Source organism: Marmota marmota, unplaced genomic scaffold, assembly GCF_001458135.2.
Source record: "Marmota marmota marmota unplaced genomic scaffold, marMar, whole genome shotgun sequence".
Classification (NCBI taxonomy): domain Eukaryota; kingdom Metazoa; phylum Chordata; class Mammalia; order Rodentia; family Sciuridae; genus Marmota; species Marmota marmota.
Genome location: NW_025999842.1, coordinates 35,183,754 through 35,199,019, shown reverse-complemented (window position 1 = coordinate 35,199,019; position 15,266 = coordinate 35,183,754). Strand labels below are relative to the sequence as shown.

General features: G+C 31.4%; 1 protein-coding gene across 2 annotated transcripts in view; it reads right to left on the bottom strand.

Annotated features, from left to right (window-relative positions):
• Positions 1-1,520: 1,520 nt before the first annotated feature.
• Kpna5 (karyopherin subunit alpha 5) overlaps positions 1,521-15,266 on the bottom strand; it is a 36,995-nt gene continuing 23,249 nt past the window's right edge. For both annotated transcript variants that reach the window (XM_048793714.1, XM_015500593.2), the window contains 6 exons: positions 12,879-13,042; positions 10,595-10,673; positions 8,594-8,719; positions 7,740-7,867; positions 4,448-4,626; positions 1,521-2,983 (listed from right to left, as the gene is read on the bottom strand). In XM_048793714.1, the coding sequence (XP_048649671.1) occupies positions 2,796-2,983; positions 4,448-4,626; positions 7,740-7,867; positions 8,594-8,719; positions 10,595-10,673; positions 12,879-13,042 (864 nt within the window). In that variant the 3' untranslated portion in view covers positions 1,521-2,795. The remainder of the gene's footprint in view (positions 2,984-4,447; positions 4,627-7,739; positions 7,868-8,593; positions 8,720-10,594; positions 10,674-12,878; positions 13,043-15,266) is intronic.

Sequence of the window (15,266 nt, the reverse complement as noted above, 5' to 3'; positions counted from 1 at the left end):
ATAAGTAAGCATGATTGCATAGATTAACTAGTAGAAATTTAAATTCAGACAAAATAAAAGACCATATTTAATTCAAATTTAATAAAATGAACTCTTTCAAAAGTATCTTCTTGATATATGTGTTAATGTTGTATACATTCCCTTTTACAACACATTTTTATTTCATTGAATTTCATTTGGCACAGTTTCTCTGGGATGTAAATGTAATGAATCTTACAAAAGCAAATTAAAAAAAATTTTTTTTTTCACAAGGGAGAGTGAAAATTAATGGAAATACATTTTGGAGCATTTTAAATGATACACTTGAAAAGAGTGGTTCTATTTTTTTCACATATTTTTTTGTCTTTTTTCTTTTGGACTTAACCCAGGAGTACTTTACCACTGAGCTACATCTCCAGCCCTTTTTATGTTTTATTTTAAGACAGTCTGAGTGGTAGTATTTTTAACAAATTTTAAAAACAAACTCTTGTTCAGTTTGATCTAATAAACTCACCACCAGGCCTAAATTTAGTTAAATGTCTTTGCATTCAAATATAAACAAATTACTAGCCAAGTAACATATTCAAGAAACTAAATATAAGTTTATATTTAAATGGTTAACATTTGTCATATTCTGTTCTTAGAGATATAACATTTATTTTATTGGCAAAACATTTTAAATCTCCCTTGATAGGTCATTCAATGTGTGCCTGCATGTGCATACACACACATATATTATTTTTCTTTCTATAAGGAAAAAAGTCTTTTTGGAAGATTTGGCTCAGAGATTTATTATATTGATTATGGGGTTCTCAAAAGCAGGCACAGCTGGTTAGTTTATAAATTATGCTGCATTATCAAGTTCAATTGAATAGAAAGAGCAGAATACCCTGTCACCTGATGCTTAGAACCATTGGCACCACAAAACAGTTTTTATCTGATAAATTCATCATCAATTTGGCAATATCTAATATAACTACCCTGTTTTTGAATACGCATAATGCAAAAGAAACTTTATATGCAACTACATAACATCCACCATAATAAAAATGGCACAGATACAACCTACTTAACAGTATAAAACAGGATTGGCAGATGAAGTTAGCATTATGGACACCACTTAAACCTGGATTTTTATAGCTGTAGATTTTAAGTATCTTTGCCAAAAGCTTAGTTTCATGATATATAATTTACAAAGTATTATACTACTTAGAAGTACTCCTATATACACCTTCCTTTTGTAACATGCCTCTGATTTCCAGCAGAAACATTATAAATGCTATCATAAATGAAATCTTTCTCTTTATAGAATAGACTATGAATCATATCAAAATTGCTTTAGTTCCCATCTTAAAAGAGGTGCAAATTACATTTTAAATAATTTTTCTAGGTATATAATTGGAAATCTAAATAGAATGCATATAACAATAAATTAAAAGATAATTCAACAGTACCACAACTGCTTAGAAAATTCTTCCATGCACTGGACTGGGAGAGTAATAGACACACGTGTATATATATATATATATAATATATATATATATATAATATATATGTAATTTTTCTAGTGAAACCTTTCTTTTAAATTTTCAGAGTTTAAAGAGGTTTTTCTTGTTAATTTAGCAAACACACACATTATAGTGACCAATCTGATACAAATGTAATCTAATACATAATTCATAATAAGCAGCAGTATGACTATTACCCAAAACAAAAAAGTTCTAATATAGATTCCAACCATATTAAAGAATCCTTACCAATTTTCCTTAATATCATCACTTACTGCCCAAATATTAAATGCACTTAATATAATGTAATACGTAACAAGGTGATTTCTTCAGGATACTTTTGTCATTCAAGTTAAGTTCATCATCACAAAGAGAATAAAACTTTTCAATTACTGCTCTGAAAAGTCAGAGAAATAATACAGTATCATTTTAGGTATGCAGCACAACTTTAGATTCATGACGGCATCACTGTCGTGATGCTCTTTAAAATGAACAGTGAAAACATAATAAAACACTATTTCAAAAATGGTAGCACATTTGGTTAAAATATAAAATATACTAGTATAATAGCATTTATATGTTAAAAACAAATATTTAAGTGTTCTGTAATCTTCTTAATGTGCACAACATGAAGAACTGCTTCTCTCTTCACAATTGTGACATCTTAATTGATTATCAGTACAATATTTCTTCTGTTTTATAAATAAATTTTACAGGTTTTCTGTTGCAATTTATACTTGCAAAGTATAACCTACAGCACAGTGATTAATAACTTAAGGTAATAAATATTTTCACATTCTAATTTAGCTTTTACATGATTTCATGCTTCTGAAGCTTTTTTGTTTTTATTTTTGCTTCAAGACAGAGGTAGATTTAGTAGATTGGCTGTGTCAGACTTACTGCCAAAATGCAATTATCAATAGCTATACTGCTATTGTGCAGTTTCCAAGAATACTTGAAAAAATTCAGAATCACTATGTAATACTTCATCAAAGTTCTCCTTTTCAAGCTTCAGTTAAATAATTGCATAATGTATTTAATTGTTCACAGATACAAAAATTCCAATAACAAAAACATATATAGTCACACCAAAACAAACAACAAAAAAATACTTATAACAAAAGACTACATCTGAATAGACATTTTTGTTTAATTTTTCTTTTTAAAAGTGTGTCAAATTCTTACTTTTCTGTTCTATGTAAAAAAGAAACAAACAAACAAACAAGAAACATTCCTCCTGACACTGGCAACAAAGAGGAAATATCTGAAGCTACCCTTCTTGGCCATTAATTTTTTTTCTCCACCAAGTTAAAGTTGAAATCCTTCCATTGGTGCTTCCTGCTGCTGAAATACAAACTGTTGTTGGTTTTCATCCACCTGAGGTACAATGCTGGGGTCATCTTCTTCTACACCAAAATAATGTTCAATCAGATCAAAGGCCTTTTGGTAAATTTCTTGATTTTCGTGGCTTTGCAGAAACTCAATTTTATCCAGACCTATTATATAAAACACATATATAAAAACAAATCATTTTTAAAGTTTCAGTATATATTTATACAAAACAATAAACCAATAACACACATAACTCCATGGCAACAGGGCTGCTATTTTTACTTAATTTTTGCACATAATGATAGCCAAAACTTATGCCTATTTTGCATATTCTTTCTAAAATCATAATAATACTATTGTAATGAAATAGCCCAAACTCATAACTTAAGGTCAAAATAATGACTGTAGTAAGGAAATATTCTTGTAAATCAGTGATTACTATCTCGTATTGATGTAATATCTTCACCAGCAACATTATGTAATTTGACATAAAGGCAACGTGACATCTCTAGCTTCATTTAAGAATCCTAAATAAAAACTTGAATCAGCATAAAATAAAGAGACTTAATAAAGGCAAGGGAATATTAATACAAATAAATTTTTAAAAAACAATTTGGATTCATATCTATTATAAAATAAATTCCAATAAGTTAAATATTTTAAGAATCCAATCAGAAAAATCTGGTCAACAAAAAATTAATTTTTAACAAACCTCCAAGAAGGGGCAATAATTTTGTATACTTAAAAAAAAATAGGAGATTAAGTTGAACCATTCATTAAATATAAATCAACTCAGTCTGCTTTATTAAAATAAAAAAAAAATAAAGACTGGGAGAAAGCCATTTCAAAATAAACAACTATAATATAAAATTAATTCAAAGTTTTACAAAAGAAGAGCCAAATTGGTAAACTGGACAAAGTGCTATAAAGATACCATTTTGAAAAGAAAATACATATGGACAAGACTACTCTATGTGAAATAGGCCAAGAAATACACATGAAAACAACTTAGTGATACATTTTGCATCTGTTAAATCAACAAATATATAAAATAAGCATGAGATTAATGAATACATTCACAAAAGAGCTAGTGACACTCTCAAGTAATAGGCTTTTAGAAAGCAAAATGAAAAGACATATCAAAAGCTAAATCAAAATTTCTATCTATGATTCCATAAATGTACTCCTGAAAATTTATCCCAAGAAACTAATTCAACAGAAGACACAAATTTATATGCAGAAAAATGCTTATATTGGCATAATCAGAAGCAAACTAAAGGTCAACTGCAAGAGTATGACCGAAACTGCATACACTGTTCACTCATATAACATTATATGGCAATTATAATTATAAAAATTATGGAGAAGTATAAACTTTTTCTAAAATATTAACAAGTAGAATACAAAACTACACACTAATTAAATTGATCTAAAGTATTTGTGCATAGGACAATGTAAAAAAGAGGTAAACAGTGAAATAAGTTGTTAGGAAAATAGAATTATGGGTAACATTTTTTAAAATATACTGGTCTTACAACAAAAAACATGTATTCAAGTAGAGGGGAAAATTGCCTATGACAGACAATTAAGAATTAACTGCAATTGAAAATTTTTAACTAATTGCTTACCATATGCTTCTTCAATGAGAGCACAGTATGAATTAATGCCTACGCCATTCTGCTTAGATTCTTGTTCTCCAAGACGTAAAATATTTTCAAGTCCATTTAAAGCCACTTGAACTATTTTGGAGTCCATAACAGTCAAAAGGTCACAAAGTGGTTTAATGCAGCCTAAGGCTACCAAATACCTTCAGAATAATTTAAAAAAGAGAAATGGAGGGAAGATTCAAAAGATTTAAATAAACACTGTTTACTGTAATAACACAAAAATATTCTTCATAATGAAATAGTATATAAGCAATTAAGAAACATATTCCTGTGCAAACTCAAATATTACAAACATTTAAATTTTTATCTACAAACGAATCTAAAAACCTTTATTCTTCTAGTCTTTAATTTACTATAATTAGCAGTAAATGGTATTGCAAATTACAAAGTATACACATGGGAAAACTCGCACTTACATCTCTTTTTGCATAGCATATGAGCACTAAGAATCATATTTTCAACCTGTTTTTCAAAAGGGCAAGTCTATGTATACACATAGGGGTCATCTGGTGAGAGAGACAGATAGGGAGAGGGAGAAGGGTCATCTAAATTAAATTTTAGAAAAATCTTTTCTCACAAAAAGAATCCTAGCTAATCTTCTAAAACACAGTATATATACATAGTATTTATACGTATACATACTATGTTTCAGAACTATAGAAGACCTCTAGGAATATAAGAAGTCATCGTATAAATAATATTTATAAATAATAGTCAAAAATATTCCACTCACTTCCTAATGCTTTGATCTTTCCTTGTTGTTAGCTGTTTTTCCATTCTCTAGAATGAAGTAACTGATTTGTTTACTTGGCAAAAACTTCATATTAAGCACAGAAGTTAAAAACAGGCTCTGAAGCCAGACTACATGAGTTCAAGTCCCAATTCTATTCTTTATTAACTGTGTGACCTTTAGTTGTTGCTCTATACCTCTGTTTCTCCATCTTAAAATGGGGCTAATAATAGTACCAACCTTAGAAAGTTATGAGAACAGTATGGCATTTAATCAAAGTGCCTGTCTCTTAAAAAAAAAAAAAAAAAGTGTATACCTTCACTGGAGCACTCACTTGCCATAATACTATATTGTAACTTGTTGAATGAATGATTATCTCACAGTTATGAGGTTAGAAGAAATAACATTATGGGGGGGCTGGGGTTGTGGCTCAGTGGTAGAGTGCTCACCTAGCACACATGAGGCACTGGGTTCAAACCTCAGCACCGCATAAAAATGAAATAAAGATATTGAGTCCACCTACAACTAAAAAATAAATATTAAAAAAATGAAGAAGAGAAAGCATTACATAAAAGCACCTAACATTTTGCTGGTAGAGTAACTAAATGACATAGTGCAACAATTGGCAATAGTAGGCACTCAACAAGTGCTAGTGGAATGTATGTATGCTGAACCTAATCTGAGATCCTGAATTTCTCTTCCCATACATGTAGAGTTAATGAAATGGTAAAATTGGTTAGAGAAATAATGATCTCATTGGGCACTTAAACCATACTAATAAATTTAAGGAATACTATCCAGAATGGATATAATAATGAAAATAAATTGAAAAAAATATATAACTGTTTGGAGATGAACAAACTTTCAGACCAAAGCAGATAAAAATAACACTAACATTTAAAAAATACAAGATAGAACAATGAAATAATCTTGCTTTACTACTACTGAATACTAAAGCAATGAGGTGTAATGAAATATAAAAAGCAGAGACATGTTATTACTGTACATAAGTATGAATCTGAGAGAACAAGATCATAGTATAATGAAAGCACTGAAAGACAAAGATCTCACAATAGGTAGTCTGAAAATCCTCTATTTTATAAAACAGCATCACAATTAACTCCTGTTTTATAAATTAAAAAAAAAAACAAAGCAAACATTCACTAGAAAATATTCCCTAAATAGCCACTTATAAGAAATCTAAGACGTCTTGAATTTCATGAAGGAATCCTCAGAGTAAGCAGATTCTGCAGGAAGGTAGGCTTTTATTAAAGGAACAAAGTGGAGCTTTGCTACAGGAGATAAAAATTGAAAGTACATGATAAAAAGAGATTTAGGAATCAATATTGACAAAACTAATGATTATAAATAACAATAGTAGTTTGTTGAGAAGCTGATAATTAGACACTGTGCTGATCACTTTAAATGCATAAATTTAACTTAAGGTACAGTTATTGAATTCATTTAAAAAAAAAATGAAACTAGATTAAAAAGGCTAAATGACTGTAAAGGTCACATAACTTTTACTGAAGGAGCAGAACTTGAAATCAGACTGATTTAAGAGCCCTTTGTACCAACCATTTTACTGTCAGTAAAATAAATAAAGATCTAGATTTTTAAAAGTGTGCATTTAAAAAAGATAACTAGCGTAGAAAAATAGCTCTACAGTGGTACATGACTGTAATCCCAGTGGCACAGAAAGCTGAGGCAGGAGGATGCCAAGTTCAAATCCAGTCTTAGCAACTTAGTGAGTGAGGCCCTAAGCAACTTAGTGAGTCCCTGTCTCAAAATAAAAAATTTAATATAGGGCTGTGGATGTGACTCAGTGCTTAAGCACCCCTGGATTGAATTCCTGATACCAATAAATAAATAAATAAAAGAATAATACTATCTTTTGGCAAGGCAAACAACTGATACAGAATAGAACATCACTAAATAAATGACTCTTTCAATTTTTATTTTACTCTAAATAAGTTGATAACTTAAATTTTTGTGATTTTATGTTTTTCTAATGCCCATGACACTGTATTTTGCAAATTAATGTAAACTGTTCCTGTTCAGATTCTTAATCTCCAGCCTGTCAAGAAATATGGTGTTAATTAAATTAAACAAACAAAACAACCATTGTGCCAGTAACATAGCAACTTAGAGGTTGAGACAGGAGGATCTCAGCAACTTAGGCAGTTTCAGCAACTTAGCAAGATCTGCCTCAGCAACTTAGCAAAACCCTTTTTCAAAATAAAAAATAAAAAAAAAAAAAACTGGAGATGTGACTCAGTGGTAAAAAACAAACAAACAAACAAAACAAACAAACAAAAAAAACCACCCTTGGATTCAATCCCTAGTACAAAAAACCCCCCCAAAAACAAAAACACAATGTGAATGAAAAGATACAGCAAATGCTGCCATTTCATGTTAACAAACTGACATACTAATAATGTTAGTTTCATCGACAAATAAAAAATGTGTTTTTCGAATTCTGACTTACACTTAAAAAGCAATTTTTAAATATCTGAATCATACCTTATTTGCTCTGGAGTGCCTCCTGATGTTGCATTAGTTATAGCCCAAGCTGCTTCTTTTCTGGTGCGAAACTCTGCTTTCTGAAGAATCTCAATCAAAATAGGAAAAATACTTGCATCTATAACAGCCTGGGAGGAGAAAAAATGATATAGCATAATTAGCGCAAAATACTTTTAAAATATTACCAAGTAGAGGAGTAAAGAAACTCAATGGTCAAAGTTTTGGAAATATTTTGTTTCTCATCTGTCAATAAACTTTCAGGTACTTTCTTCTTCTAGAAGGAAATAAGCTTTTAAAAGAACAGAGAAGCTTTCAGCAGAATATAAATGATAAAGCACTGGCATATGATTCATCAAAATGGATAAGTAATCACTGACTTGAGCTTAATAGAATTCTAATAAACCACTAAAAGCTATAAGAGGAAGACGGATCACTGTCTAACTTATTTAAAACATTAAAAAAAAAAAATCCCTGTTTTAGAAACTAACCACTGTGTGTCAGGCACAATATTAGACATTTTTATGTATACAAATGCACATTTCTCACTAGATAATGAAAAATAAATATTAACATTTTAGAGGAGGACATGTCAAATTCTTTAAACTGCTTTTCAGAAATCTTTTTTTTTTTTTTAACCTTCTTTTAGTAACTCACTAAAATACATCACTGATGGGCTGGGGATATAACTCAGTTGGTAGAGTGCTTGCCTCACATGCACACAGCCCTATGTTCAATCCCCAGCAACACACACACACACACACACACACACACACATCACTGATAAAATGCTGACTTTTGTCCAAACTGGCACCTTAGACCTTCCTGCTCTAATCTCAGATCTAGAAAGTATTTACCTGAATCTGAGCTCTGTTTCCAGCAGTGATGTTAGAAATAGTCCAGCAGGCTTCTTTTCTAATTGACTCCTTTGGGCTACTCAACAAGTGTAAGAGACAGGGTAATGCAGAACAATTCAAAATTACCTAAAACAAGTAAGAAATAGAAACAAAAAGTTTCTTAATAATTAACCCATACAAAAATCTAATGGATTACTTTTAAGTATAAAAATCATTCCAATAAACAAAATCAAAACAGAGAAATTCCTCTCAAAGTAAAACTTAGGTACTTGCTATCTTTTTCCTTCCTGCTGTTGCCACAACTTGTCTAATGCCAGTATAAGGAAGTGCCATGTTCTCAATCTACAAAAATGCAAATCAGAGGCTCACCCTTCAAGTTTATAAATTAAAGTGAGTTTACAAGTTAAAGCAAGTTAATTTGTAGCATTATCAATGAAAATGCTGTTTTCAAAATATAACCAAGTATAGGAGTCTTCATTCAAACTCAATGTTTTTTTTAAAAAGTCACAATTTGGGGGAATATGTTCAGAGTTCAACTGAAATAACTGCTTAAAGATTTAGTGACTGAGGTCAGGATCCAACCTCTAGTTTTCAAAATGAAATTAGTGAAAAAAATATTTATCAGTCTGAAAGCATTTAATTTTATAATAAGAAATCTTAATGTATGGAATAAGGCTATTTCATTAAAATTTTTACTGTTCCATTTTTCTTTTGTAAATAAGTATATTCTCTGTATTTCTTTATTCCATGGTAATATTAATTATTTTCCTATATCAAAATCATTCCCAATGATTCACATTAAATTTACTTGAGGAAGAATGTACAAAACAGTGCACTGAAATTTTGGCTAAAAAATACAGTGTATGTTTAGATAGACATTTTCATTTAGAGAGTTACTTTAAATGAACTATCAACTGTTTAATAACTTTTGTAGTTATCTAAATAGACTTGAGAAGAGTAAAATTAAAAAATCCTGTAGGTTAGAAAAAAACCTACTGAAAGGTAGTAAAAGAGGGAGAATCTAATGTGTTTTAAAAAAAAACTCCACCCTAAATCTGGAGTCAACCTTGATTTCATACCTTATTTGACATTTCACAATTCTCAAAAAGATACACACGCATACATACAGTTATTCCTTACCATCCTTCCTGTGGTCTCATAATTTGTGTCTGTAATCTAGTATAAAACCCCCTCCCATTTATAACCCCATTTCTAACCTATTTAAAATCAATCACCTGTTCACTAAAAGTTTCTATTCAAGTTAAGTTCAATGCCTCTTAAACATATCTCACAGAGGTCTCTATACCTCTATATCTAGGATTACATAGCTCTCTTCTAGTCTCATAAGAACTTCTTTAATTTTTAAGATCTAGCTTTAGTTCTAACGTTTTATGGAAACTGAACAGATTCTTAGCACTCTGATCTTTTTTTCAAACTTTTATAACATTTATTCGCTCATTCATTTATGGGAGGGTACTGGGGATTGAACTTCGGGACACTCAACCACTGAGTCACATCCCCAGCCCTATTTTGTATTTTATTTAAAGATAGGGTCTCACTGAGTTGCTTAATGCCTCACTGTTGCTAAGGCTGGCTTTAAACCCATGATCCTCCTATCTCAGCCTCCCAAGTTACTGGGGTTACAGATGTGTGCCACCACGCCTGGTTATACCATCTATTATATGACAGTTAATAGCATATATTTACTACCTTAAATAATTTGTTTTAATATTTATTTTCTCCATATTTTTATTATAAATCCCCCAAAAGCAGAATCCACATCATATACTTCTTTGCATTGATACAGGTCCAAGATAATACTTTCCTAAATAGATATCTGAGTTAATTACATGTTATCAGGAATATGCACATTGTCATGGATGCTTGTACAATTATACTAATGCTAAAATTTTGATTAATATGTAATCAAGTGATATGAAACACAATAAACCTATAATCCATTACATTAACAATCTGTCATATTAATAAGTCCAAACTTACCTGTGTTTGAATATCATCACCAGTCACAACATTACCAACTGCTCTTAATGCAGGTGATACAACTTTATAATCATTGTGCCTAAAAATAAAAATAGGAACTTACATACTAAGAATTTAAAATTTACAGAAAGTTGCAAAAAACAGCACAAAAACCTTCCATTTTCTTAAATACTACACACCACAAATCCCATTATATTTCACTAATTTTCCCAGTAATATATTTATAATGACATCTAGTGTGACCCAGTTGCCATGTGTCTTTGGTGTCTTTCAATCTGGAACAGTTCTTCAGCCTTCCCTTGATGTTCTTGATTTTAACATTTTTGAAGATCATTAGCCATTTTTTTTTATCCAGTGTTTCCTTGTGATTAATTCTCAGGATATATTTTCAGCTAGATACCACAAATGCTATAGTTTTTTCATTATATCCTATGGGGTGGCATATGGTATCTCTTTTGTCCCATTATAGTGGCACTGAATTCTGGTCACTAAACAGTATCTGACAGATTTTTCTACTTTACCATTATTGATCCCCCCTTTATGATTAGAATTTCATGAGGAAATACTCCAAGACTCTGTAAAAAACGTATTTTATTTATTTATTTTTTTTGTACCAGGGATTGAACTCAGGGGCACTTGACCACTGAGCCACACCCCGAGCCCTATTTTGTATTTTATTTAGAGACAGGGTCTCACTGAGTTGCCTTAGCACCTCAGTTCTGCTGAGGCTGGCTTTGAACTTGCATCCACTTGCCTTAGCCTCCCCAGCTGCTGGGATTACAGATGTGCGCCACTGTGCATGGCTAAAAATCTTATTCTTTAAGATACTTTTACCACTAGTTTTAGCATCTCTTGATGCTTATTGTCTGAAGTAATGAGTAACTATCAGTATTTTTACAGATGGTGATTTTCTACTACTATCATCCAACTATATGCCTTATCTATATATTAATCTACTTATAGTGTGGACTTGTGGATTTTCTATTTTATTCAATAAGTTATAATACATTATTACTATAATTTATCTTTGAAATTCATACTGTCTCAGTTTTGGACAGTGGGAGCCCCCTTCTAGTGGGATTCTGTATCTTTGAAATTTCTCCATTCTTTGAGCACTAACTACCTTCTGTGTTCACCTTATTTTTTTTTTCTCAGTGCCAGTTCTGGAACTAACCATTTCTCTAAGAATCCTGATTCCTTGGAATGGAGAGTGTTATTGAGAAATCAAGATCTGACCATTCACTGTGCTCAGTTTATAAGTATAGGGGTGTCATTCCTCCTAGGACCTTTGAGAGAATAGACACACACACACACACACACACACACACACACACACACACAACTGTCTTTTTATGTTGAAAGCCATGAGCTTACATTGATAGTTCCAGTTCCAATCTACCACCATAAGGGTTATTCAGACTTTCCCCTGTTTAATTTTTATACCTCCATTCTCTGATAACAAGAAACCAGCTTCTTTGATATTAATTTTCCTATATATGGCCAATCTTCTGACCCAGCTAGGCTGCTAACTCATGATGTGTTGGCTCCAAGCCCTGCTTTAGCCTGCTTGCCTTTTCAGTATGGTGAATGCCATTCTCAAATCTAGGCCCTGATCTCTCTATTAGACTTGCCTGTTCATTCCCCTCTGATGCTGTACTCATGTTGGGGCCTCAACCCCTTATTAGACCTCTATTCTTTGTGGTACCTGTGCCCTGTTTGAGCTTACTTATGGCTTTTTTATAAAAGGAAGGAAGGAAGATGACATTTTTTCAAGGAGGTTTTCTTTCTTTAAAAGAAAAAGTTTTATAACATCTTTGAATGGAAAAGCTGCTCTTTTTAAAGACAGCAATTATAAGAACCCAGCAAAGAGAAACATTATTTTAATACAAGTAAAATAATAAAGGACTTTCACTACATGGCTTTTTATAACAATTAATTACTATAATGAATAATGAACAAGATTACTGGTTATTTGAAGAGCATGAACTATGTTCTCAGTTCATTAATAACGTCTCATGCACCACCACAGAAGTTAATAGCCATGAGCACTCGTTCATAAAAAAATCAGATAAAACAAAAGAAATTCATTTATGAAATATTTCAGGATATAAGACATGAGTTAAGGATCAATTTTTTAGGACTATTGGTACTTTGTAAAGTGTAGGGTTGGTAGCTTTTAAATTCTTCCTGAAGACAGTGACTCTTAAGATGTTTATAAGGCCATTATTTCAATTGCTACTCTTAATATATAATCATACAATTCTAAAGCATAAATTATAGTTACATCAAAAGTTCCACCAATCTTCGACAGACTCCAGAATCTATGACTGCTTGAATTTTATCATTGGGTCCATCAGAGAGATAAGAAAGGGCCCAGCACACATCTGCTAACACATCCGGGTCACTGCTAAACAATAATCGTGACAGGACATTTAAGCAAGGTGAAACCTGGAAGGGAAGAAAGAATCAAATTTTAATTTTTTATTTATCTAAAACCAAGTTTCTTTTAAATTTATTTTAAAACAAAAAACCAATCCTATAATAATACCAGAGAAATCAAAACATCCTATTGTTTTAAAATTATGATCAGATTTATGAACATGAAACTAATGGTTGCTATTAAACTTATATTCAATAAGAAGTGAAGTTTTTTTTAAAAAAATAATAAATATGTATTTGGTATCTCCTGTCTGTGTAAAACTGAGAGAAGTCTAAACGCTTCAGTTCAGTGTTTGTTATAATGAACATGGAAGATGGTCTAACTTACATGAACTTTGCCTTATTCATTACAGGTGCTTTACTGGGAATAAATCTAATAATCATTTGAGATACAAAGGAGTAGAAAATATAAGTATATATGTGTGTATATATATATGTATATACACATAAGATCTTCAACTAAGAAAACTAAACAGACAATAACAGATTCTTAATCCCTTTAGCACTAACACTACAATTAGTTGTACAGAGTAGCAAGCTACTTCATCTCTCTAAGATTCAGTTTACAAATCTGTGGGGAAAAGGGTTTAAAAGATTAAATAAATTCTATGGCCTTTCTTCCTCTTTGTCAGACAGATCTGGGGTCAAAACATGGCTTACTAGCTGAGTGTCCATGGAAAAAATTACCTAACATCTCTAAACCTCAAATTCTTTGTAAAACAAGTAAGTGGTACAATTAAATTTTTAAGAATGCATGTAGCATATGAGAACAATACCTTCCATTCATTCAGTAACTGCTTGACTATCAGCTCTTTTTATTCTCATGATAGGTACTGATTCTATATTCCTTAAGGTTGATTTTTTTTTTTTTAATTGGCAATCGAATGTATCTCTTAGTGTCTTTCCTTCCTAAGGACTATAGCAGTCTCCCCCACTCCTTACAGATAGGAAATAAATTCCAAGACTATCAGTTGAAGCATAAAATCATGTAATAGTACCAAATCTAATATATTCTATGCTTTTTTTCTGTAAAGACACAAATTTAATGTCTTTTTCTACTTAACTAAGCATTCACCAAGCACTGTGCCTGTAACTTTTGTTTTGTAGCATAAGGCACATCAGCAAAACTAGCACAAATTTCTTTTTCCTTCTTCATATTCTATGGACAGAAGATCTGTTCTTGTTATAGATCTTTGCAATGTCAAAACACATTTTTTCCCCCTTCCTTATTAAGGTAAACACTTTTCATCTCTTCACTAAAAGAAGCAATTTATAGCTTCTCTTTGGCATATCTGAAGTGCTAGAATTCAAACTGAATTCTGAAGCTATCATTAAGTAAAATAAGGGTTCCGGACGGAATACAAGCACTACAATACCTCAAGCACACAGCATGGATATACTAGACAAAGAAAAGATTCACATCCAGAGCAGTATGATCCAAGATTTCAGGATGGTTCTCAAAAGACATACAATGTAAAACTCATGATTTTTTTTTATTTCTGGAATAGCTAGAAATGTGGCTCAATAGTTGAATGACCATGAGTTCAATCCCCAGTACCCACCCTCCTGAAAAAAAAAAAAAAGAAAATGATGGGTGGGTAAGAAGACAAGCAAAATTTGTTGAGATGCTACTATAATAACCCAAGTGACAAACAGTAATACAGACTAGGTGGTATCAAGGGAGATGATGTATTTTCTTTTTTAATAAATTATTTTGAAAAACTTCAAGTGTACAGAAAATTGGTTTAAAAAAAAGTACAATCAATACCCACATGCTATTCACCTAGATCTAGCCATTATCAACTTTTTTTTTTTTTTTGAGAGAGAGAGAGAGAGAATTTTAATATTCATCTTTTTTTTTAGTTTTTCAGCGGACACAACATCTTTGTTTGTATGTGGTGCTGAGGATCGAACCCGGGCCGCACGCATGCCAGGCGAGCGCGCTACCGTTTGAGCCACATCCCCAGCTCTAGCCATTATCAACTTTGCACTTTCTCCATATTCATACATGAGCACATGTGTTTTTTCTTGTTTTTTTACTGGATCATGTGAGAACCAATTGCAAACATTATCATGATACGTCACCTCTAAATACTTTATCATGTATCTCCTAAGAAAATGGTCATCCAACATTCTTCTATTACAATATGATTATCACACCCAGGTTTTAACATTGTCACAATATCTAAGGTAGGAATCACAGTCAAATTTTTTAAGCTAAAAATTTATTGTG